Genomic DNA, 27,384 nt, shown 5'->3' on the forward strand with positions numbered 1-27,384 from the left:
TTTAGGATGTTACAATTATGATTGTTAAATCAAAAAGTTGATTGATTATATAAACCCAAACTTATTTTTTTCACAATATTTTTAAAGTATTTAATACTTCATTAAATAAATTAAAGAAAATATTATAAATAAATATATCGATTATAATATTGTATAATTATTAATGTATGATTTATCTAAAATTTAGTGTGCACGATTAGTTAGTCAATACCAAAGTATAGTCTTATATTTTGATAATGGAAATTTTTTAAAGATTATTTAGAATTTCAGGAGAGTTATTTTTAATTTTTTTACATGAAGAATTTCAGGAGATTAAATTTTAGGAATTTATAAATTTAATCATATGCAAATTTTATAAAAAAAAATTAATATGAGGAATTAGGTGTACTTTATTTTCTAAATATTAAAAATATAATTAGTTTAATTTTAGAAGTAAGAATGTACAAAATAACCTAATTCATTATATCATGCATGCACCCATCACATATATTTTTGGAACCCTAATAATAAAATTTGTAGAAAGCAATAATATGGGGGCAGGAAGCATTTATTTGTTCAACTTCATTTTCATTCAAAACCAACCTAATTGGGCTTCTGTCCCAGTTCCAATTTCCATTGCAATTTCGTTCTTTTGCTGGGCTGGCCTGCGGTTTCAAGTTTTTTTGGGCTCATTTCCTTTTTTGTTATTCCACTTCAGTCATCTGACGGTTTAGAGGAGCTATACAATTTTTAATGGGCGTTTATTTCACAAAATAATATTATATTTTTAGGAATTATATTATAAGAATATTATAGTAAAAAAAGTTTTTACTTTTGATAATATTTAAAAATATATGTGGTTATATTTTAAGATTATTTTTCAAATTTATAATAATTGAAAATAAAAATTAAGTGTTAGAATGGAAGTTATAGTGAAGTTAGGAAATATATAGTTTCTTACATTCTAATGAGAATACAATTTTTCCATCTTTATCATAAAAATATAATTGACTAAAAATCATGGTATAACTACTTTTCCAAAATAAACAATCTCCAGAATTTTGTTTTCATAACAAACGAGGGAATGCAACTTTGTCAAATTCACATTTTATAAGTTTTTAATCGGTAAAACAAGCCCTTTTTGTTAAATTTATTTATGGAAGAACTTAAATTATTAAAAATAAAAATATAGATCTTATATATAGCTCACACGTGGAATGATAGCATGGTAAGTTGGTAACCCATTAATTTATATAGCCTACAAGTGGACAAAAGTCTAAGTTGCTAACAAATTGAAATAAACTAATTTGTGTTTAAATAAGTTTTAATAAAATGTTCTCTTAAAAAAAGTTTTATTAAAATGACATTTATTATACAGACAAACGTCTAAGTTACAAAAATTACGTATGTTGGCATTTATGCCACAAATAAATAGATTCATGGTTAAATTAACTTAAATTTTATCTCCGACAACGATAAAAATAAAGGACAATAGTGCCTGTAATAAATATTTTTATTCTAAGTCATTTATCTATTGTCTCAAAGTCATGTTTCCTTTAGAATATATATATATATATATATATATATATATATATATATATATATATATATATATATATATATATATAATTAAACTTGACCCTTAAGATTGATGAGATTGGTGGTGTCAAATTATACAATATTTTTTCATTTTTGTATAATGATGTGCTTTCAGCAATAATTTGATACTTCATGACTCCAAATCGAAAAACAAAAAAAATATGGTTAAATACCTATTTTGGTCTCTTATATTTTTTTTTGTTTCAATATAATTTCACTTTTATTTTTTGTCTTAATTTAGTCTCAAATTAATTAATTAGTTTTAATTTAGTCCCAAATTAATTAATTGATTTCAATGTGAGATTTCCGTCCAAATTATTTAAACGGAGTTAACTTTTGGGCACGTAGATGCCACGTAGATGCATACGTGAATGTCACATGAATGACAATTTTTTTGAAAACACCTGGACCCAGAACGGCCCGTTCTGAAATCGGAACAGGCCGTTCTGGTTGCATTTTTGGTGTGTTAATTTTGCATCCGGAACGGCCCGTTCCAGGTGCAAAATTAACACATCAAAAGTGCAACCAGAAAGGCCCGTTCCGGTTTCATTTTTTTTATATATAAAATATTAATAATTTTATAAAATATATATTATTAATTATATTTTAATTATGTTGTTATATCTAATAAAATAAATATATTAATATTTTTTATATATTTTATTTTATTATGTTTATCTTATTAATTTTTATCATTTTATTCCTTTAATTTTAAATAAGTTGCAAAAAATTATAAAGTGATACTTAAATATTTCTTCAAACAGAAAGAGAAAAAGAAAAAATTATTACTCTATTTATAAGACAATTGTATTTTATAAAAATAAGTAATTTTAAATTTTTTACTATAAAAAATATTTTTCAAAATTATTATATTTTTTAATAAAATTAATAAAGAATATTGGTTTAATTGCATTTTTTATCCCTCAAGTATTACAATTGTGCAGTTTTGATCCACAAGATTTTAATTGGGTAATTTTAGTCCTTAAAGAATTGCAATTCGCAATTTTGGTCCTTCAATTTTTAATTGAACAATTTTAGTCCCTCGAATATCATAATAGTACGATTTTAATTTCTCCCATTAAAAATTAATAATAAATATATATCATTTGATACATTAAAAAAATTATAATATACGGTAATTTAAATAAGAAAACAATTATATAGTTTTAAAACATTATATATATATATATTAAAATTTTAAAATTATTAAATTTTTAATGAGAAAGACTAAAATTGCACAATTATGATATTTGAGAGATTAAAATTGTTCAATTAAAAATTATGAGACTAAAATTACACAACTAAAATCTTTTAAGGACTGAAATTACTCAATTAAAATCTTAGGGATCAAAATTGCATAATTATAATACTTACACAATTAAGCAAAAAATATTTTATTCTCAGTTTTGGAACGGGCCGTTCTGAATCCAGAACGACCTATTTTGCTGCACTGGTGGTGTGTTAATTTTCGCATCTGGAATGACCCGTTTCAGTTGCAAAATTAACACACGAAGAGTGCAACCAGAACGGCCCGTTCTGGTTTCAGAACGGGCCGTTCTGGGTCCAGGTGTTTTCAAAAAAATTGTCATCCACGTGGCATCCACGTATGCATCTACGTGGCATCCACGTATGCATTTACGTGGCATCCACGTATGCATTTACGTGGCATCCACATGCCCAAAAGTTAATTCCGTTTAAATAATTTGGACGGAAGTCCCACATTGAAACCAATTAATTAATTTGGGACTAAATTGAAACTAATTAATTAGTTTGGGACCAAATTGAGACAAAAAATAAAAGTGAGACTACATTGAAACAAAAAAAGATTATAAGGGACCAAAATAGAGTTTTAACCAAAAAAGATAAACGAGTGGATTCGATCTGTTTCTGATTTAAGTAGATTAAAAAAAATAATTTAATATGAATAATTTTGATTGAACTCAATTTGAATATTTTGAAGCTATTCTCAAATTCAATAGGGAAGGAGGGAGAAGTTGGACTAAAGTGATAAGAAGGGAGAAGTTGGACTAAAGTGATAAGAAGGGACTAAACTCGAGAATGAAGAAGATTGTGGATTGAATTAAATGAAAGAATACACACTCATATTTATTATAGTGTCTAATTTTTATATTCGTTGGAATATCTCTAATCTTACTTACAAATCTCTTATATTCATATGTCAAAATCTTAAATTAATTAACTAATTCAATCCATTTTATTATAGATTCAATCCAAAATAGACCATCCAACCTAAATTATAATCGAATCAATTTGAATCTGACCTAAATAAAAAACTTAACGATCATATAATTTGGTCAACTTTTTTTTGAACTCAATTTTTGTTGGATTAGAATTTATAAGCCAAATCCATATGATAATTGGCCCTAATTTTCAGTCATATCGACAAATGTTAGTAATTGTGAGTTGGTTGGGATTGATTTGTCCCAATTCTTGTATTAATTTGATGCTTAAAATAGGATGATTATTGTTGCGTAAATCCTTATAACATCTCGCTTGTCCTTTCTTTTAAGCGCTAAGATTCTTACTTCCTAGGCATGCTTTTGCTTCTTTAATTTCTTCTAGCATAAATGGTATTGGAGTAAATGAATTGTTGCTCAACTATTTAATTTGTACCTGGATCAATTAATGAATCTCCATCTTCTTTAGCAATTGGTCAAATTAGAATCGTGCAATGGAAACGTGTGGAACATATTTTCCAATAATTTTTTTTGTTGAAATACTTTTTTCTTTTAGTATTTAAAATTTTATTTAAATTATTTTCTAGTTTCTATACTTTAAAATAAATATTTATAGTCCTTATTTAAAGATAAATCTTTTTAATGTTTATACTTATAATTTTTTAATCATTTTAGTTATTATTGTTAATTTTTTTTTAAAATGTTGTCTCTTTCGTTTTGACATAGAGATATTAATTTAATTTTATACATTTGATGTCAAATTCATTTTGATGGAGTTACTTTAAATTAAATTTTTCAACATTTTGTATCTTTTTTTGTATTCTTACTTGTGACATCCATTATTGAAATACCATTTTTTATCCTTACAAAATTAAAGTTCTTTACCATGTTAATACAAAATAAATAGTATTAAAAAATAAAAACTAAAAAGATTAAGAAATTATAAATATATGAAATAAAAATATTTATATTAAACTATAAAGATTAAAAAATATTAATATATTATACTGTTTGAGGACTTTATCAATATACCTTCTCTGAGACAATCCAAGAATGCCATGTGACCTATTATGGAAAATCTGAATGCCTATAACAACAGAGGCATCACCAAGGTCCTTTATATCAAGGTGGCTATTTAACATAAATTTTGTCTTAGTGAAAAGTTCAACACTGCTACTAGTAAGAAGAATATCATAAACATATAAGACAAGAATGATGAAATGACTCCCACTAGTCTTCAAGTAAATGCACTTATCTGAGGCATTTTCCTTGAAGCCAAAAGAAGTGAACACCTGATCAAATTTCAAATACCATCATATTTGATCTTCTCAATAAGAGACAAATATTGACCATTTTGAGCTTTGTCAAAAGTCATAAATTTCTACCAACTGACCTAAAAAAATCCTTAGCCTTATCATTTTCTGGAATGCTCTGTCAAATAGACTTCTCCATGGTATATTTCATCACCATTAGGCACACCCTGTTTGAGTGTTCCAATTTCTCATGAGAAGTTCTCTAGACAATAATGGATTTAGGAGTAAGAGTTGGAGGCTCTTCCTCCCTTAAAGAAAGGTCCATATTAGTAATTGTTAGATATAAATTCAAAGATTCATTCTGGTCCTCAAAATTTGTCTCATTAAATTTTTTGATCGAAGTCAATTGCATAAACAAAAAAGTCGTTATCAAAACAACAAAGAAACATTTAATATGCAATAAAAAAATTAAATGTTTCTGAATATACAACCAAAATGCCTATAATATAAAAATTCTCATTCATTATGATCTCGCCTAAGGGTCCTAAACCATAATAAATCTAATACCAATAGGGTAATTGACAAATAATTGACATAAGATAAAATTAAAAAAAAAAATTGTATCATATTACAATTCTGATGGTTATTTTAATCGCTACAACAGAATCAAATTTTTGCCGGTTTAAAACCGCCACAATCCTTAAATACTTGTTCCACATGCAACCAACTTAATTAAAATATAATTTTTTTATTATTTTTAAAAGAATAAAAAAAACTAGTGCATTGGTTGCCTTTACAAAGAGAATGAATGAGTTGTACTCTCCGATCTTCCAGCAAGAAATGTTAAATATGGTCATCCTCTAGTTCAATACAAAATAGCTTATTTTCATTAAGGTCAACACGCCCTAGGGTATGTGCGCATACAGAGATTAACAATTCCGCTCGTAAGAGTGATTAGTGTAGCTAATTACAGAATCTTAGCCTTTATTTGGATAAACTTGTTGGTAATCACTTATAAAAGAAAAATAAAAAATAAAAAGCAAAGTTGAATTAGATTATGGCTAGATAAACTTCTGCTTGAGTAGAAGTAAATAAAAAAAATAAAATAAATTGAGTTTCTTGCATAAGCTAAAATTAATTTATGCACTTATCTTTTTTAAAAGCTCTTTATATTTAACTTATTTGAAAACTAGTGCATAATTTGATTTTAGCTTATGTGATGCCTTCTTCTCCTGAATAGGTGTTTACAGATAAATTTATCTAAAGATGAACTTCAATTTTTTTTCTTAAGTCAAAAAGACTTAGACAAATTCGATGAGAGAGATTCTATTAAAACTTAAGTGCATTAATCTAGAGAGATTTAATTCATTTTGCCTTTTTATTTTCTTTTTCTTTATGGAGAAATTTATTCAAGTGAGACCTCAATGCATTGTCTAACTAATATTGCAACTAGCATAGAAACTCACTGCGGCATGCATGCGCGTAATTAGCAGAATCGGTTATGTTGTTGGAAGGGCTCAACTTGGTTCTGTTGTTTTCTTTGTGCAGATGGGAGTTAGTGATGATTTTGACAGTGTTTTCAAAGAAATGCTGGACAGTAATATATGTGCGGATAATTCTTCACTTTATGTGTGGTCTGCGAGTTTTTTTGAGTTGAAGGGAAAATTGCGCGATGCTCTCAACATCTATCATCTTGGCATTTCCAGGTCGGTGTAGTTGATATTGTAAATTGAATGTTAAGAAAATGTAATTTTTATTTTATGGGTCAATGTTTGTCAGGAATGCGGAGCCAATTGAGTGGTTGAAGAAGGCACAGACCTTATTTCTCAATAGAATTTCTGAAATACAGAATGCTGCTTCAAGTCAGAAGGCATGCATATCGGAAAAGTTCCTTACAATTAAAAGACAATAGACAATTTTTTTATACTATTATTGTTTATGGTCTCTGTCACTTGTGTCAGTTCAATTTTGAAATTTCTAATCACTAATTTGAGAATTGTTATATAATATTGGATTTCAGGTTGATAATAAAGAATCCACTAAAATGGAAAATAATGGCATTAATCCATGGGACACCTCCACCATCGATAGCCTGATGAAGAAGATACATCCTTTAATTAAGAAATTTGATGTGAGATGTTTTAATCCTATTACCTACCTGCCTTGATTTAATACATCTGACTAAGATTCAGTTCCCTTATGCTTCTTTGAATACATTTCAGGGGTACCGTTCAAGCACTAAATCATACACAGGAAAAGTGGCCTTATCAATGTTGAAGAATTCATCAAGGAATAAAGTTATAGAAATAGGTTCTACACTCTTTAGTCTTGTCATATTTATTATCTGAAATCTGAGAGTAAAACACCATTTTGGCTCTTGAAAAATTTCGAGTTAGTCACATTACTCACTGAAACATTAGAACTGTCATTTTTTCCTTGAAAGATGAAAAAAAAAATCAATTTAAGTCTTTCAGGGATCAAAATAGCGTTCCACTCAAAATCTAAATGTAGTTGTCTGACTGCTTTCCAGCTTTATGCATATGTAAGATCAACATGAAGAGTTCATTTTTATGTTAATCACTTTCCTCATACGCAGATTCCAATTTATTTTACTAACAGTACTATTTCTTGTTTGTCCTTAACATGACATTAAAGGTGGAATGAAGTACCATATCAAGGGCTGTGCTGGACAGGGTGGGTTTGCCCAAGTATATAAGGCAACTGTCGACAGTGATCCTGACAATGTTGTTGCACTAAAGGTGATGATGGCCTTTCAAATTATTTTTCTTTGAAATGTAGACCTATTATCTCATTAGATTGTATTTTGATCCTTAAATGGCAGATACAAAATCCAGCATTCCCTTGGGAATTTTACATGTATCGTCAACTTGATCAGCGCATCTTAGATAGAGAGGTATGCTGTTATCAATTATACTATCAACCTGCTGTTTCTATGAGCATGTGCTTATTCTGATTTCTGCGTTTAACTTTATCAGAGGTCAAGTTATGGTTTCGCTCAACAAATGCATCTCTATTCTGACTGTAGTATACTCATCTGTGACTATTTAGCTAATGGGACATTACAGGTCAGTTATTTTATTTCTGTTGATTTCCCTTGCTATCTTCAGTATTCTATGGTATTAATCTTCAACTGAAAATACTGTGCAGGATGTCATTAACTCATATGTGGTCATAGGAAAATCCATGGAAGAATTGTTGTGTATTTATTACACTATAGAAATGTTACACATGGTTGAAACTTTGCATGATGTTGGCTTGATTCATGGTGATTTCAAGCCTGATAATCTGCTAATGCGCTATGCTATGTAAGCTTCTCTCGCAACTTGCATTTCATGCTCATGTCTCACTTATTTTAACAAATTTCATGCTTGTACAATTAGAATTCTAATACTTCAAAACTTTCCCTTTCTTTCAAGTTATCCATTTGTCCCTTTCCTTCATTCCTTGGTTTGTTTGTATCTCGCAATACGTAATTGTAAAGTTGTTTCCGCATTCTTAATTTATGAGGGTATTGCTAATGTAGTAATGTATCTGTAGTAAAGATATTTTCAACCCATTATTTGCGTCCTTCTAGTTATTTCATACTCCTGTATCTAAGGATGTGACGTTTACAAAGACCCTCTGTATCTATCAAAGCATCATTTGCTGGAATGAAAATTAAAAGCATCAACAATATAAATCATATAAAATGCCTTGCCATGTTTAATGACAGAACCTGCTTGCAAATGCTTGAAATATTTTTTATTTAATGAGCGTTGTATGATGTGCAATGCATGCTATAACAGTCATGTAATGTGTCAAGTTGCTTACATGATTTGTATTTGTGAATATTGCTAATTACATTCCTCGCTATTTTTCAGGGGTGACCTTACAGAAGATGGGTTCTTGGACCGGAGTGGTTCTTGGTGTGATCAGGTCAGTTTTTCTCCGGATGATACAATAAGATTTTTTTGTTGGTTTCATTAATAGACAGTGCTTATTGTTTTATCTTGCAGGGTCTTTGCCTTGTTGACTGGGGAAGGGGGATCGATCTGCATCTCTTTCCAGATCACACACTATTTAAGGGAGATTGCAGAACTTCTGGTTTTCGCTGCATTGAGATGCTAGAGGATAAGCCGTGGAAATTTCAGGCAAGTCATTTCTTAAAATACATTGCAAAGTACAAATGCGATGGAATTCATTATTTACTGGCATTTGAGTTTCCCTTCACTATCACCTGTAACAAGTAGATGCATATGGCATTTGTGCTATTGTCCATATGATGTTGCATAACTCCTATATGGAAATCGTCAAAAAAGAACAATCTGATGGGAGCTACGTGTATCTTCCCAGACTACCCTTTAAACGGAATATTCTTAATGTAAAATGCAATTGTTTCTTTTGTTCAGCACTGCGACTAGTTTTAAAAAGATTGTTATATGGAAATTTTCTTTTTCCAGTTCCTGGTTACTAAAGTCAGTTTGGAAACTTTAATGCCACAACGGAAGTGCTTTTTACCCTTTTATTATCAACTTTCCTTTTCGTTCTGATATTTTGCTTGTTGAATTGAATCAAACAGTTACTGGAACATTGAGCTCTGGAAGACTTTGTTCACTAAGATGCTAAACCAATACCCCCACGATGATGATAGGAGGTTGCTGCAGGATTTGAAGAAGTCCTTCCAGGACTACATGGGCTCCAATCCGCAGCTTATAAAGAAACTGAAGGAGTTACTCTCAAAGCAAAGGGCTTCCTTATGTTCTGCTTAATGTTTTAAGATCATTACACCTCCACTTTTGTTTTAACCATCTAGCGGCTACTAAGAACCTACTATATTCTTGTGATGAAGGAAGTAAAATAAACAAATGCACGATGCAAGCAATCAGGGACAGATTTAGAAGGTGAACTTCCTTTGTTTTATTTGTTTAGTTTTGTAGGACATGCTCTTTAGTGAGTTAAGATCTTAATGCACTTCAAATTACACTCTTTATTTGTTTAGCCTGCATTATCACCTGTAATTCAAACCTTTTCTTTTTGTCTTCTGTAGCTAGAGTATGGTCAGAAATTTGACCAATTTAAGTAATGATATGTACATACATGTAGAGTGTTTTAAGAAGATTGACAGTCGTATAAGCCGTTATGTTTATTGTCTAGGGCGTGTTTCATGTACAAATCATCTATGAAGTTCCGAGTTCTTTGAAATCTATATATTTAGTTGAGTTCTGTGATACTTGGTTTTCCATTATAGGTATGCCGTGCTGCTAGATCGAAGTTACATAATATATTACTGGACAGACTTTTATACTTTCTTGCACCACGTCCTATTTTTTTTTTTACGTTTTTGAGTGTCCACGTGGCTGAAATTATTCATTTTGGGAAATTGTTTTTTAAATGATTTATTTCCAAATTTTTTTAACTTTTTTAATTTCTTTTGGTCAAAATGCCCTTTAACTAAACCAAAGTGAAAACCAAAAGTACTTATACTCGGTGCCTGAATTATGGAGAACTTACACAGTGTCTCTCTCTAACTTGTTTTTATTGTTCCGTCTCCTCTCTCCGTCTTTGAAGTTTCTTGGTCTGTGCTGTAACATCATGAAGTTCGATGAGGAAACGCCGATAACCCCTGCAGAACAGCACTACCCAAACACACAGGTACTTTGCGATTGCTTTGCTCACGTTCATATTCTCTGCGATTGAAACATAATTTTCTCTAATGCTTGCTGATACTGCCTCACAAGACACCCAATTTTGTAAGTAATGAAAGCCTATGGCCCAATCATACTACCTGTTTATTATAACATCTTAGTAAATTCATTACTCTATGAAGCTTTTTTTTTTTAGTCATTGAAACAGGACCAATTTTACTGATTTCTATTCCAAGAAACTATCTTTAATAAGTCAGTAATATACCTTCTAAATCTTCAAGATTTAGAAAGAAAGTAACCCAAATCTTCAAGATTTTAAGACAAAAGAAAAGAAAAGAAAAGAACTATATCTGATCGGGTTTTTCTTGCTTTTGCCAGGCACCTACTAAAAATGTTTACGTGAATACCCTGCCGTCAAGCTTCTTCGAAGTTTTTCCTTTCATATGGAGAAGTATATTGAGCATTCCTCCCCATATTCATTGGATAATGATTGGGTTATGTTTTGCTTTTCTTAAAGTTCAGGCGGATAAATTAATTGCTCAGTTCGGTCTTGACATTGGGAAACACTGGATCAACACTGCTGAACTTGGATAAAATATATGATAAATTCATTCTGGAAATTATTGATGCGACTTCCATAATAGTTTACTATACGCTGATTTGGTTGCTAGTTGGTTCACTAGATCTTATATATCAGATTATTGTTTTGCTGAAGTTAATTTTTGGACCATTGTATTACATTCCATCTTTGGCAGCCAAAGCATCCGGGCTTAGTGTGAGCTGTGGCTTCTTCAACCTTCCTCTGATTTGGTTTATAACATTAGCAGTTATGGTCCTATCCCTCGTCATTAATTTCCTTGTAACGTTGCTCATCTATTTTAACAAGTATTGTACGTGTGCGTGTGCAAGTGCAGGGAGACCCAAAATGCCTAAAATGGAAGAAGCTGGACCTAAATTGGAGGAACCTCACGATATGGAACTTTTTCCTATTACTGTTAATGTAGAGTTATAGTTTAATTATTGTTTAAGATTATTTTTCGAATTAGTCCAGGTTTATATTTAACAAACTTAATTTTAAGTTTGTTAAATTTGGAAGAACCTCAAGATATGAAAATTTTTCCACATTACTGTTAATGAAGGATTCATTCTTGTTGGTCTTGAACAACGTGAGAGAAGACTGCTTTCTCCCTAGTAGAAGGTGAAAAGATAAAAGACAAAAAATGTATTTCTCCCTATAAGTAGAGACCAATGACCTTTCAACGGGCTACTGAATAGTCCAACCCATCATGGACCATTCATCAGAAGCGCAATATACATTACTCATAAATTAATAACAATGTGCAATATAATTGATATTAGTGTTAGAAAAGAATGACACAATCCAAGAGGGGGGTAAATTGGATTCTATGACCCTTTAAAAATTTCAGAGTATTTAGGATCTTTATTTCACTAAAACTTTTCTAAGACTGAATTTTCAATGAAGTTTCTTTAAAGACTTGTTATAGAAGAATGAATTTTATATGCTTTCTTGATTACAAAATAATGAGGTTCAAATGTAATGCTTTAATTCAGTTTAAACCAACAATATTCATGAACACATGCTAATCAAGAATCATCTTCTTTAATGTACAATCAAGATATTACTCAAAGTAAAAGATAAGGGTAGAAGAAGATTACACAAGTCTTTTATCCTGGTTCAGCCACTCCTCATGTGACCTACATCCAGTCCTTAATCAGAACCTGATCAAGATTTGTTCCACTATCTCAATGAAGAAGGTTTACAAGCATACCACACATGCATATACTTCAACACTAAAGATAACCACTTTCTTGACCCCAAGAAAGCACTCCTTGTAGAAACCCACTACAAGAATCCTTACCACTTGAGAAACCCTTCTCAAGATTTTACAAGTATTCACAAAGAATTAAGGAACGAATTCACCTAGAATTCAGAAGCAAATCTTAATCTTCCCCTTTCAAGAATGTGATGATGATGATGATCATTTCTCAAAGTTTTTCACAAACGTTTTTCTTCTTGGATTCACAAAGAAAACTCTTCAAGATTGTCACAAAGACTCCACAAAAACGCTTTTCTAAATTTGATTCTCAATTCTAACTCTGTTCTGAAGTTTCAAAAAGTTCAAACTATTTATAAAAGTTTCAGACCTAGATAATCGATTATTTTAAAGAATAATCGATTATTTTGTTCTTCAGGTTTTCTGGAAACCAACCAAGAACAATATAATTGATTATTTTGCTGGATAATCGATTATTCCAGAGACTTATTTATGGGATAATCGATTATTTTGCAAATAATCGATTATTGCAGCAAGGCCTCCCATTTTGCCTGTTGCTGGAATAATCGATTATATTTAATGATAATCGATTATTTTGAGTTAGTTTTCAAAACTTCGTTTTAAGTCTCAAAATAACTTTTTAGTCCTTTTAACTCATCATCATACACTATCTAATCAGTTTAGATATAGATTTAGCTTATGCACACAACACACACAACAAATAAATTCATTCAAAACAATTTATATACTAATCCCTATTACATAGCACTTTCTTTGACTTTGTTTTTGTCTTCTAAGTTGTTGTTGTCCTTGACACGCATTTTGTGATCATCAAAACTCTTTTAAGCTTCAGAGATAATCTTGATCTCATCATGTTCAGGCTCCCCTAAGCTCAAAAATTAGCATATAAATATAATTTATTAATTGTTAATCCATAATAATAATAAAATAAAGAATAATTATATAAATATAACATTCTCCCACTTGAATAACATTAATCAATAAATTAAATATACCAATTACAACACGGGCACATATATCAATTAACAATATAAGAAATATAAACATGAACCACAAAGATAGTATCTGATAGGGATACATACCTTATGCTTATATTTCATAAATAATGGATAATGAAAAACATAATAAATATGTGATCCCAAACATGGTCTAAGCAATTTTATATGCTAAAAGAGATGTAATAAAAATGACGTCATTGATAAATTTACATCTCATGAAAACCATAATAATAAAAATGTAAATTTTAGACTCCCACTAACCTAATACATCAAAAAAACTTAACCACACTCATATGAGTTACATGATTTTGAAAAACTCCAATAGCTAAACATTTAGTCAATGAATCTGCTAACATATTTTCTATAACAATATGCTCAATTCGAGTATAAAAATCCAAAACTTTATCTCTAATAAACAAAATTTTTATATCAAAATGTTTTGAATGAGTAGAACTTCTGTTGTTTTGAAAGAAATGCATAGCAGTAATATTGACGCAATATGTCACAAGTGGCCTAGAAATACTTTCAACAATATGAAAGCTAAAAATCAAATTTTTAAGCCACACAGTTTGACAAGTAACCTCATAACAAGAGACATACTCTGCCTCCATGGTAGAAGTAGTTGTAAGAGCGTGTTTAACACTCTTCCAAGAAATAACTCCTCTTGCCATCATAAAAAAATTGTAAGTAGATTTTTGGTCGTTAGGGCAACAAGCAAAAATCAGAATCAGAATAAAAAATGAGCTGAAGTTGATCAGAATTCTTATAGGTTAACATATGATCCTTGGTTCCGTGCAAATATCTAAAGACCTTTTTAACGGCTTTCCAATGACCCAAACCTGGGTCGCTCGAGTATTTCCCTAAAGCATTAACAACAAAAGCAATATCGGGACGAGTACAAACTTGAGCATACATCAAACTACTAACAGCGAAAGCTTATGGGACCGTTTCCATTTCAACTCTATCATTATCATTTTGAGGACATTGAGATTTAGAGAGTTTGTCACCTTTTTGAACAGGTGCAACACATGAGGAGCAAAATTGCATGTTAAATATGGACTAAAAGTATGTATTTTAAATTATAGAGACTAAAAGATAAAGTATGTGAAACTATGAAAATTAAAAATATATTTTAACCTAATTTTTTGTTTTAATTATATATGTTAGTCAAGTAGCCTCGTGTAACTTAAGAGGGGGGTGAATTAAGTTATCTAATTTTTATTCTCTTTATTAGTTTTTCTAACTTTTTTCTTATAAAATCAATATCTTAAACAATTTGTATGTAATGATTCAAAAACTTCACAACAAAATTAAAAGTATAGGGATAGAGAATTGCAAACTTGATTTTATACTGGTTCGGCCAACCTTGCCTATATCCAGTCCTCAAGTCACCCACTTGAGATTTTTCACTATGCTTGTAACCTTTACAAGACTCAAATTCTCCAACACCTAGGAATTCTCTTTCCTCGTGTTGAGAATCACAGACCACCAAGGAGAACAACAATTTCCCCTTTACAGATCAATAGAAAAGATGAATGAAGTATAACAACTCTCTTTGAAGAGCGGATTTTACACTTGTTGATCTTAGTAGAACTCTTTAGATAATTTGCAAATGATTTTTGGCCAAGTGATTGTAAAGATAGTTTTTCACAATTGAGTTCGTAACCTTTGTCTGAAAAATTATTAGTATTTATAGATGATTGTTTCATAGGTCATAACTTTTCATGAAGAGTTGTGACTTTCTAAAATTTTCCAGAAAAATAGGCTCTGGTAATCGATTACAAGACTTGGTAATCGATTTCAACGGTTTAGTTTCAAAATGATTGGAACGTTGTAAAGTTTAAATTCAAATTTTGAAATTTTCATCTTCTGGTAATCGATTACAGGGAATGGGTAATCGATTACCAGAGCACGTTTAAAGAGTGACTTTGAACATATGAGATTCATCCTTTGGTAATCGATTACATGTAATGGTAATCGATTACCAGACTCTTAAAAACAATAATTGCCTTATTAAAACTTAAAATATTGAAAACCTTTATTTTCAAAACCTTATTAATATAAATCATATTTGGGTTTTCTTTGAAATTCTTTATTTTAAATGGCCAAGAACTTTATGCAATATTTCTAAAGATTTCTTTTTTACATATTAAGCTAGGTTGACAAGACTTATCTAAAATATTTTGAGATTTTTGTTTCTTGGTCACCTTACTTTAACTTGACCTCTTGTTTTCTTTAACTTCTTTGGCATCATCAAAATCCTTTAGATACGTTCTTCCACATTCTCCCCCTTTTTGATGATGACAACATACTGTAGATGGAAAGAAACATAAAATAGTGTATATCGATCACTCCCCCTTAGTCTCCCCCTTAATAAATCATTGTTTGATGTTAATTTTTATATTGTAAAAATTTGACTTTAAATAGACAGTTGTAATGATCAGATTAAATTGTTCAATTCAAAATATCTAATATTTGATCAGGACCCTTCTTTCCTTTTCTCTCCCCCTTTGCACTACAAGAAAATTGCCGTATAGTGACACACATTCTATAGTGATATAATAAGTGTCACTAAAAACTACTTTTACCTACACAATAAATATAATATATGTTGGTATATTGTTAAAAAGTGTAGGTATAAGCTATAGTGAGACTTAAAATATGTTGTTAAATCTCATTCAAAATCAACATTAAAATTGTGTGTAGCTATATGCCAAATAGATATATACCTACATATATTATACTTATAGTGACACTTTTTGTATGTCACTATATGTAACATTTATTGTAGTGTTGGCAACATCAAAAGGAATGAGACAATATATAAAAAAATTTTAATAAGATAAACAAACACCATTCAGAAACAAAAGTAAAATATGTCCTATGAGCAAAATAGTCAGAGTCAAGCGAGCAAAATTAACCTAAAACATACTAATCAAAGATCCAGAAATTGACTAAAAAATAGTCCAAAACATAAGATAAACTAAAATAGCAAATAACAGAATCAGAGTCAACTAGCTACTCGGAAGGGCGTCTAAGAGATTTTACTTCCTCCTCAAGACGAGTCATGCGAGTGTCAAGAGAATCAAAACGTTCACCAACATAGAACCGGAGATCTCTAATTTCATTGAGAACATCCGAGAGAAGTGCTGATGAAGGATCTTGAGGAGGTGGTGACGGAGTTCGATCGTCAGTGTCTACTGCTTGAAAATCCTGCTTCTTGACCCAGGTGTTGTCCAGTGTTTTCTTGTACCCAAAGGAAGCAATTACATTTGCCCCAATCTCAAAGACCCTCTTAACTGGAACCCAGGTTTCATCTACCAGAGAAACTTTAAAATGTTCCAAAATAGTAGTTACAAAATGTGGGTATGGAAGAGAAGCATTAACCCACAAGGCCTTCTTCATTCGACTCCTAATCAGATGAGCCCAGCTAAATTCCCGGCCAGTGATTAGAGCCCATATCAAAATTAAGTCCTCCTCTGAAGCCTGGGCAAGGTTAGTCGTGCGGGGAAGCAGTACCCGAACAATTATGTAATGCATGATTCTATAATCAAATTTCATTGAGCCAGCCAATAATCTTCCAGTCATGTCAGCGTTATCTACACAAATCATACTTCGGGCATTGGGATGGGAATATTCTGGTTTCCATGTATCCGGAATGGTTCCCTCAAACAGAGTACCCTGATCTTTTAATTTTGATAAATCTCCAAACAGAGACTGATTTATCACTATTGGAATTTTTTTAACCTCAGTGTAAAGAACTCCATTCCTGATTTCCAAATTGCTGTAAAAGACCCTGACTAATTCTGGATAAACAGGGTTCTTCATAGACATAAAATCCACCAACCCAGAATTTTAAAAAATAGTATAACACTCAAATGATTCTTCCTCAAAAAAATCAACACTAATATACTTGGGATCAACAATATTTCGCTCAGAAAATAACTGGTAGTACCTATCTCGTTGTTCGTCTGAGGAGAACAGAGCGAGAGCACGTCCAGTATATGGAATTTGATTCGCAGGAGCGTTGTCGGAGGGAGGCTGTTGATGGCGGCCGGCAGTGGTTGAACGTGAAGAACCCTTACGACGTTTTGATGATTCCGCCATTTGAGTGATTATTTTGTAAAATCGAATCGGTAGAATTGAAGAGAATTGAAAATGAAGAAGAATGGAACAAACGGGGTTCGATTTGGTTAAGAATTGAGGAAGATATGGGGATTTAAAGAGGTTAGGGCGCGGAGGCTATGGAGGTTATTTCGTGAGGAAGAAGACGAACTGCACTCCTTTAAGTGCAGAGGAGTCGTGTAATCGATTACATGAATATGGTAATCGATTACACCTTTTTGAGATTCTGTGCATTTTGGCACTGGTAATCGATTACATTCCATGGTAATCGATTACACTTTTACCCAGATAAGTGAAGTTCGCACTGGTAATCGATTACACTACTCTGTAATCGATTACATATACCAGAACAAGCAGACACGCACTGGTAATCGATTACATGACCATGGTAATCAATTACACTGATTAAAAATTTAATCATTTCCTCTGGTAATCGATTACTTAAACCTGTAATCGATTACAAAAATGAAAAATGTGCCTTTTTTGCTATAGAATCAAAAAATAATGTGAGAAAAGTCTAGAATCCCCAATTCTTGTCTAATTGAAAAGAAGTTTTCTTTTGGTAAGGGCTTTGTGAATATATCAGCTAATTGATTCTTTGTTTCAACAAATTCTAGAACACAATCTCCTTTTTGAACATGATCCCTAAGAAAATGATGGCGTATCTCAATATGCTTTGTTCTAGAATGAAGAACTGGATTTTTAGAGAGATTGATAGCACTAGTATTATCACACTTAATTGGAATATGATCTAATGATAAACCATAATCAGATAGTTGTTGTTTCATCCATAGTATTTGTGCACAACAACTTCCAGCAGCAATATATTTTGCTTCAGCAGTAGATAAAGCAACACTATTTTGCTTTTTACTATGCCATGATACTAAAGCTGATCCAATAAAATGGCATGTTCCACTAGTACTCTTTCTATCAGTTTTACACCAGCAAAATCAGAATCGGATTAACCTACTAGATTGAAAGACATGTTTTTAGGATACCATAGACCTAGATTTTGGGTTCCTAATAGATATCTCATAATTCTTTTAACAACACTCAAATGAGATTCTTTAGGGTTAGATTGGTATCTAGCACATAAATAAACACTGAACATAATATCAGGTCTACTTGCAGATAAGTATAAGAGAGATCCAATCATACCTCTATATTTCTTGACATCTATGGATTTTCCCACTTCATCTTTGTCAAGGTAGCAAGTAGTGCTCATTGGTGTTGCCATTGATTTATCATTCTCCATTCCAAACCTTTTGAGCAATTCTTTACAATATTTGCTTTGATTAATAAAAATTCCATTTTTGGTTTGCCTTATTTGAAGTCCAAGGAAAAAATTTAGTTCTCCCATCATGGACTTTTCAAATTCACTTTGCATATCATTTGAAAATTCCTTGCACAAATAGTCATTAGTAGCTCCAAAAATAATATCATCAACGTAGATTTGCACTAAAAGGATGTCATTAGTTTTTCTTTTGATAAAGAGTGTAGTATCAACTTTTCCCCTTGTAAATTCTTTTTCTAAAAGAAATTTACTAAGTTTTTCATACCATGCTCTAGGAGCTTGTTTTAATCCATAAAGAGCCTTTTTCAATTTAAAGACATGGTTTGGAAATTCTGAGTTCTCAAAATCGGGGGGTTGTTCTACATAAACTTCTTCTTGAATAAAACCATTTAGAAAAGCACTTTTAACATCCATTTGGTATAATTTGAAGTCCATTATTGATGCATAGGCAAGTAACATCCTAATGGCTTCTAGTCTTGCTACTGGTGCATATGTTTCTTCATAATCTATTCCTTCTTCTTGATTATAACCTTTAGCAACTAATCTAGCTTTATTTCTTATGACTAGACCATGTTCATCAAGTTTGTTTCTAAAAATCCATTTTGTTCCTATAATGGGATGATTAGTGGGTCTATTTACCAAATCCCATACTTGATTTCTCTCAAATTGATTTAATTCTTCTTGCATAGCATTAATTCGATGTTCATCATTTAAAGCTTCATCAATATTTTTCACTTCTATTTCAGAAACAAAAGACATATTGTTGCATGCTTCTTTTAGAGAGTTTCTAGTAATTACCCCTTTTGTTATATCTCCAATGATATTTTCAAGAGGATGATTTCTTGAGATTCTCCACTCTCTTTCAGAATTGATGTTTGTTTGACCTTCTTGGATTGTTGAATCCTCTTTTTCTTTATCTTTGTCATCCTTGTGAGTTTGCTCATTAAGATGAGTATCTTCAAAGCTTTCTACAATTTCATCAAAAACATCTCTTCTTGGACAGACAAGGTTAGTTTCATCAAATACAACATGTACTGATTCCTCAATAGTCATAGTTCTTTTGTTGTATATTCTAAATGATTTACTATTTAGAGAGTATCCAAGAAATATCCCCTCATCAGATTTAGCATCAAATTTTCCTAAGTTATCTTTTCCATTATTAACTACAAAACATTTGCATCAAAAAATGTGAAGATGTGAAATATTAGGTTTTCTTCCATTGAATAACTCATAAGGAGTTTTCTTAAGAATAGGTCTAATCAAGGCTCTATTCATAGTATAGCATGCAGTGTTGACAGCTTCTGCCCAAAAATATTTGGGGGGTTTTGAATCATTAAGCATTGTTCTTGCTAATTCTTCTAATGATCTATTCTTTCTTTCTACTACTCCATTTTGTTGTGGAGTTCTAGGTGCAGAAAAGTTATGTTCAATTCCATTTTCTTCACAAAATAAATCAAAATCTTTATTTTCAAACTCTTTTCCATGATCACTTCTAATGGAGACAATCTTAAGGTTTTTCTTATTTTGAATTAGTTTAGCAAATTTTCTAAAGACACCAAATGTATCACTTTTATTAGCAAGAAACAAGGTCCAAGTGTACCTAGAGAAATCATCTACTAAGACTAGACCATAGTAACTTCCTCCAAAGCTCATAGTTCTAGAAGGTCCAAACAAGTCCATATGCAAGAGTTCTAAGGGTCTTGTGGTTGTAACTATATTCTTTGGTTTGAAAGATACTTTCACTTGTTTTCCTTTTTGGCATGCATCACATAATTTATTTTTCTCAAATTTAATTTTTGGTAATCCTATTACTAAATCTTTAGAGATTAATTTATTTAAGTGTTCCATATTTATGTGAGCAATTCTTTTATGCCATAACCAAGATTCATCATTTTTACTCATGAGGCATTGAGAATGTTTAGGATTATTTTCTATTTTAATTTTATATACATTGTTAATTCTAAATCCCACTATCTTGACTTGTTTATCATTTTTGTGTTCTATTAGACATTTTTGTGAATCAAAGGATACTGAAAAATCTTTATCACAAAGTTGGCTAACACTTAATAGACTATGTTTAAGACCATCTACAAGTAAAACATTTTCTATGGAGGTTGAGAAATTTGTACCAATTTTTCCAATGCCAAGTATTTTTTCTCTGTTGTTGTCTCCATAGGTTACATGTCCACTTCTCTTAGGAGTGAAGTCAATAAATTTTGAAGCATCTCCTGTCATGTGCTTGGAACATCCACTATCAATGTACCAAGTTTGGTTGCTAGAATCCTTCAAGACAAAGAAGGAGTTGATTTAGGTACCCAAGTTTTCTTTGGGTCCTTAATGTTAATATTAACAAAAGAACCTTTTGGAATCCACACCAAATTCTTGAGATTGTTAAAATTCTTTCTAATATAGCAATTTGAAGAATTATGACCTTGCTTCCCACAATAAAAACATGTTATTAAAGGAAAACTAGTAACTTGTGTGGGAACAAAGAAATTTTTGTTCTTCTTTTGTTGTTTTTGAGGATTATATCCTAATCCTGTCTTATCAAACATACATTTTTGCTTTCCTAATATTATATCTAAATTATTTCTTCCATTTGAAAATTTTGCAAGAGTGTTTCTTAAATTACTAATTTCTTCCTTAAATTTATTGCAAGTTAAACATGGATGATTTGCTTTATTAGTATCTAACTTAATTTTAATTTCATGTTTTTCATTTTTAGAGTTAATCATCTTAATTTCAGTTTTGAGATTATCTAATTCATTATTTAATGTTGAAATCTCATTTTCTAATTTTGAAATTGTTTTCTTATAAGATGATACTAATTTAGCAAGTTTAAATGATTCTTTATGTAAATCATTGAATGCATCTTGAAGTTCATCAAATGAGATTGAGATTTCATTGTTAGAAGATGTTACCTCTTCTTCGCTTTCGTAGTCATTGGCCATAAGTCCCAAATTTACAACTTCATTTTCAGAGTCACTTGTAGAATCTGTGTCGTTTTCTTCCCAAGTGATATAGGCTTTCTTCCCCTTCTTTTCTTTGAAACTTTTCTTATTAGATTTCTCCATCCTTCTTTTATAGATTGGACATTCTAATATCAAATGTCCTGGTTGATTACATTCATAGCATTTTGGGGTTGAAGAAGAGTCTTCTCCTTTTCTTTTATTGTTGAAGTTGATTCTATTTCGGTTTCCTTTGTTTCTAAGGAATTTGTTGAATCTCTTTATAAAGAGACTGAAATCCTCATCATCCTCTAAACCATCTTCCACAATATTTTCTTCTTTCTCATCTTCTTGTTGAATGGATGATGATGTTTTGAGTGCTATCCCTTTCTTTCTTTTATCACTTTCCTCATTTTGATTCAGTCTCATTAATTCCATTTCATGTTCTTGGAGTTTTCCGAACAATGAGGCAAGAGGCATGGTTGTCAGATCTTTTGATTCAGCAATTGCAGTCACTTTTGGTTGCCATTCCCTACTCAAACATCTCAAAACTTTGTTAACAAGATCTTCATTAGGAAACACTTTTCCTAGAGATATGCAAGATGATTAATTATATGCGTAAATCTCTTTTGCATGTCTTGTATGCTTTCATTTTGATTCATTCTAAATAATTCATATTCATGAGTGAGAGTGTTTATCCTAGATCTTTTCACATCATTAGTGCCTTCATGTGTTACTTCAAGTGTATCCCACATTTCTTTAGCACTCTTACAATTTGAAATTCTAAAATATTCATCAATTCCTAAAGCAGAAGTGATTATATTTTTGGCTTTTAAGTTATATTGAACCTTTCTTCTATCATCTTCACTCCATTGATCTTTGGGCAAATTTTTTATTTCATGACCAACTACAATAGTGGGAATGAAATGACCAATTTCAATAGCATCCCATATGTTTAAGTCTATGGCTTCTATAAAAATTTGCATCCTAGATTTCCAATAATGATACCCTACCCCATTGAATATAGGAGGTCTATTAATAGAGTTTCCTTCGGGAAATAACAAATTTGATGAGGCCATTTCAAATCTTGAAGCTTTTAAGCCTTATACAAGAAATCTGCTCTTGATACCACTTGTTAGTCAAGTAGCCTCGTGTAACTTAAGAGGGGGGGGGGGGTGAATTAAGTTATCTAATTTTTCTTCTCTTTATTAGTTTTTCTAACTTTTTTCTTATAAAATCAATATCTTAAACAATTTGTACGTAATGATTCAAAAACTTCACAATAAAATTAAAAGTATAGGGATAAAGAATTGCAAACTTGATTTTATACTGGTTCGGCCAACCTTGCCTACATCCAGTCCTCAAGTCACCCACTTGAGATTTTTCACTATGCTTGTAACCTTTACAAGACTCAAATTCTCCAACACCTAGGAATTCTCTTTCCTCGTGTTGAGAATCACAGACCACCAAGGAGAACAACAATTTCCCCTTTACAGATCAATAGAAAAGATGAATGAAGTATAACAACTCTCTTTGAAGAACGGATTTTACACTTGTTGATCTTAGTAGAACTCTTTAGATAATTTGCAAATGATTTTTGGCCAAGTGATTGTAAAGATAGTTTTTCACAATTGAGTTCGTAACCTTTGTCTGAAAAATTATTAGTATTTATAGATGATTGTTTCATAGGTCATAACTTTTCATGAAGAGTTGTGACTTTCTAAAATTTTCCAGAAAAATAGGCTCTGGTAATCGATTACAAGACTTGGTAATCGATTTCAACGGTTTAGTTTCAAAATGATTGGAACGTTGTAAAGTTTAAATTCAAATTTTGAAATTTCCATCTTCTGGTAATCGATTACAGGGAATGGGTAATCGATTACCAGAGCACGTTTAAAGAGTGACTTTGAACATATGAGATTCATCCTTTGGTAATCGATTACATGTAATGGTAATCGATTACCAGACTCTTAAAAACAATAATTGCCTTATTAAAACTTAAAATATTGAAAACCTTTATTTTCAAAACCTTATTAATATAAATCATATTTGGGTTTTCTTTGAAATTCTTTATTTTAAATGGCCAAGAACTTTATGCAATATTTCTAAAGATTTCTTTTTACATATTAAACTAGGTTGACAAGACTTATCTAAAATATTTTGAGATTTTTGTTTCTTGGTCACCTTACTTTAACTTGACCTCTTGTTTTCTTTAACTTCTTTGGCATCATCAAAATCCTTTAGATACGTTCTTCCACGATATACAATTAACTTCAGCTCATAAAATTTGTTTCTAAATCGTTATATACAGTAAAATACTTGCTAACAATTAATATGTTTTAGATCGATTACATATTTCAAAACTATTAGTTTGTCTTCGGATTAGATACTGGCAAAATCTAAATAAAAGATTGATAGTGTTAGGTATATGGAGACAAAGAATACAGATGCATATATATTTTATTTATTTTAGTATGATACTAGACACTTGATTTCCTTTAGAACGTAGGTTTAGACTCATTAATTCAACTTCAAAACCTCTCATGACTTTAATTGAATTTCAAAAACTCTCATGAGGTAAAGGATATATCTCATATTTATAATTATTTTGTTTATATATCATTAATTAATTGATATGAGATTTTTTACACTTCTCACATTAATGATTAAATACTTTGTTTTTAAAATTTGTAAGATTGAATACACACAAATAGTTAATTAATGACTCAAAAAATAATTTATAAGCTTAACAATTTAGAGCAAATATCATCTTAAAATTTGTGTCTGTGTGTAATTTAATCCTAAAAACTAGTTTATAATTATGAGTACAAAATTATCTTCACTCATATATTATTTTAGTTATACTACTAATTGATACAAAATTTTCTATACTCTTGTTAGATAATTACACATATATACTTACACCTCAATCTTATTAGGCAATAAGCACAAACTTACATCCAAATACACACAAATTTACCGAGTGTTATGTTAACATTGATAAAAAAAAATGCTAGCTAAATTAAGATGTTTGAATTTAGAGGATTAATACATGATCATAAACAATCATAATAATATTTATAGAAAAATGTATAAGTGGAATTTTAATTAGATGGCTTACCTCTAAGAAAAATATGAGTTTTTCTTTTAAACCATTCACTATTTTTACTAATTTGTTGGCATTTAAACATATAATTTGGCATAAGTTTTAATAATTAAAAATTATATGGACTAAAAAGGAAAATGAATGAATTTATAGAGACCATAAAGATATTTTTAAAAGTTCATGTTGGAAATTAAATGCTATATTGGAATAGTTTTTGCCACGTTATTATAACACAAACAACATTAATAAAAAAATAAATGGCATGGAATAGAATGGAATAAAAAAAGAGAGTATATATATATAAAACTAAAACGGGTATTTTAAACTATAAATATTAAAAAGAAAAGTAAAATGAAATTTATATTTTAATATCTTTATGTATTTTTGTTATATATATATATATATATATATATATATATATATTAATTTACTAACATAAAAGATAAGTTCATTTCGTGATTCTATCATTGGTGTGAATCAAAAAGTTTTCACACATACTAAAATTAAACATATTTTTATTTATTAAATAGATCATTTTCATAATTTTTATATAAAACCTCTAAACATTATCTCAATGTAATGTTAGCGATGTTGATGCACATATATGTGCTTAAGATTTTAGTTCAATTTGTTGAACGTCCTAGGCTATTTAAAGAGATCCCTTTTTTTTGGATATTTTTACTTAAAAAATCTTTTAACGATAAAGGTAAATTTTTTTTGGTAAATCTTTATTAACCCTCAATTTGACAGCTAAAATTCTGAATTAAATTAGATATTATTAAACTTTGATTAACTTTCAGCATGTTATTAATTCTCTATTCAATAATCATGGAATATCATCCTTTATATACCATTTTTTCCGATAAAAAAAACAACGTTCAAGCTTCTTATAGTCAATTTATACATCACTTTGAAGTGAGTATAAAATTAATATACTCATATATTGACCTTGCGTCAAAACTCTCTGAAACATTTGGACCTTGTGTACTTGAGTTTTGACCAAATGTTGATTACTAACAGTAATATTGTGTCAGTCCAATTCACAACAGTAATATTATTTTATTTCAACAATCCATGCAACAAATATAAATATTAAAAATAAAAAAAATTATCCTTTTATTTTTCTTTTTCTTTCAAAACTTAATTTCTAAACATATTATTGAAGTACTGCACTTCAATTTTGTTGATTTTCAAGATAAATTTTTTAGGCATACCATAAGCTCCAATCCTTGTAGGTTACACTTTTCTTATATATATATATATATATATTTATTTATTTGGTCACTCTTTTAACAATTTTTTATTTAAATTTTTAAAATAATATTGATTACAAGCATTACATTTTAATTACATATTTATCTCCATTTAATATTAAATATTTTTATTTATTATAAATAAAAGAAACTAAGAAGTCATAAATAATTTTAATAAAATAAAGTTTAATTTTCATGTATAGTCTTCAATGAATACAAAATTACACATAACTTTTCCCATATTGAAAAGGTAAAAAACTTACCATTCATGTCAATTTATAATCAAATGAAAATGTAAAAACTCTTTATACTACAAGGTATAGAATATTTTCTCACATAAATAAATATCTTTACCCTATACTATACTATATAATCTTGTTGGTATTTCTAATAGTATAATTTTAAAAAATATTTATTTTTTAAAATTAAACAAATAAACAAAAATGAAGGAATTCTTCAGATAAAAATAACTACTAATTAGTCGTCCTTTAGATAATAATTATAACATCGCTCATTCCCTAGGTGAATGAACTCAAAAACTCCCTAACACCTTTTGTTCCCCCTCAAATAATTGAAGTTCAATTCTACTATAATTGCACTACCATCTTCGTCCTATCTTAATTCCTGGTCCAGTCAAACATACATAAATCAGACACTGCATTATTGAATGCAATTTATTACCAGACACACCCACAAGGCAAATAATTAACTATCCAAATTAACATATGTCAAACTTTAATCAAAAACACCCTACTAATAGTAAAAATTAAAACCAAGTGCATATCACTGATTCAATCAGATCAAAACTAATGTGAATTTAAATACATTGTACTTAAATTATTAATTGTAGTTAGTTTTACGTGTCTTAACCAAAATGTAACTCCATAACATTTTCTATCAACTTCTGCGTAACTCCTGGTAACATGTTCAGTGTTCACACTCCTTTAGTCATTCTTTAACTGAACCTCTTAGTAAAGTTGAACTAAAACCGTGAATCAGACACAGAAAAGAAGGAACAACGCAACAAGAATCGTGAACAGGTACCATTATTTGGAGGAGGGTGATGTTTACTCAAAGCGTTACCGTTATTGATCAGAACCCAAACATGCAGAAGAAAGGTGAAAATTCTCGTGTGCGACACTTTTCGAGTTTCGATCCGATTAAGATTT

At 30.1% G+C, this 27,384-nt stretch overlaps 1 protein-coding gene and 1 pseudogene across 3 annotated transcripts; one reads left to right on the forward strand and one right to left on the reverse strand.

Annotated features, from left to right (window-relative positions):
* The first annotated feature begins 5,960 nt into the window (after positions 1 to 5,960).
* LOC109794622 (mitotic checkpoint serine/threonine-protein kinase BUB1) lies at positions 5,961 to 12,067 on the forward strand. 3 transcript variants are annotated; one of them, XM_083062646.1, is made up of 13 exons: positions 5,961 to 6,735; positions 6,809 to 6,899; positions 7,050 to 7,160; positions 7,252 to 7,339; positions 7,685 to 7,788; positions 7,872 to 7,943; positions 8,026 to 8,115; positions 8,198 to 8,355; positions 8,911 to 8,965; positions 9,046 to 9,180; positions 9,609 to 10,681; positions 11,053 to 11,500; positions 11,589 to 12,067. In XM_083062646.1, the coding sequence occupies exons 1-11, from the start codon at positions 6,506 to 6,508 to the stop codon at positions 9,621 to 9,623; spliced, it is 1,149 nt and encodes a 382-aa protein (XP_082918772.1). In that variant the 5' UTR covers positions 5,961 to 6,505; the 3' UTR covers positions 9,624 to 10,681; positions 11,053 to 11,500; positions 11,589 to 12,067. The 3 variants fall into 3 exon arrangements, with proteins under 3 accessions (XP_082918772.1, XP_082918771.1, XP_082918770.1); XM_083062645.1 differs by having other exon boundaries at positions 9,609 to 9,930; positions 10,598 to 10,681; positions 11,053 to 12,065; XM_083062644.1 differs by having other exon boundaries at positions 11,053 to 12,067.
* A 5,673-nt stretch (positions 12,068 to 17,740) lies between these two features.
* On the reverse strand, positions 17,741 to 18,860 carry LOC145950627 (secreted RxLR effector protein 161 pseudogene; annotated as a pseudogene).
* Between the last annotated feature and the right edge of the window lie 8,524 nt (positions 18,861 to 27,384).

The sequence above is a fragment of the Cajanus cajan genome, chromosome 8, assembly GCF_000230855.2.
Source record: "Cajanus cajan strain Asha chromosome 8, NIPB_CcT2T_4, whole genome shotgun sequence".
Classification (NCBI taxonomy): Eukaryota; Viridiplantae; Streptophyta; class Magnoliopsida; order Fabales; family Fabaceae; genus Cajanus; species Cajanus cajan.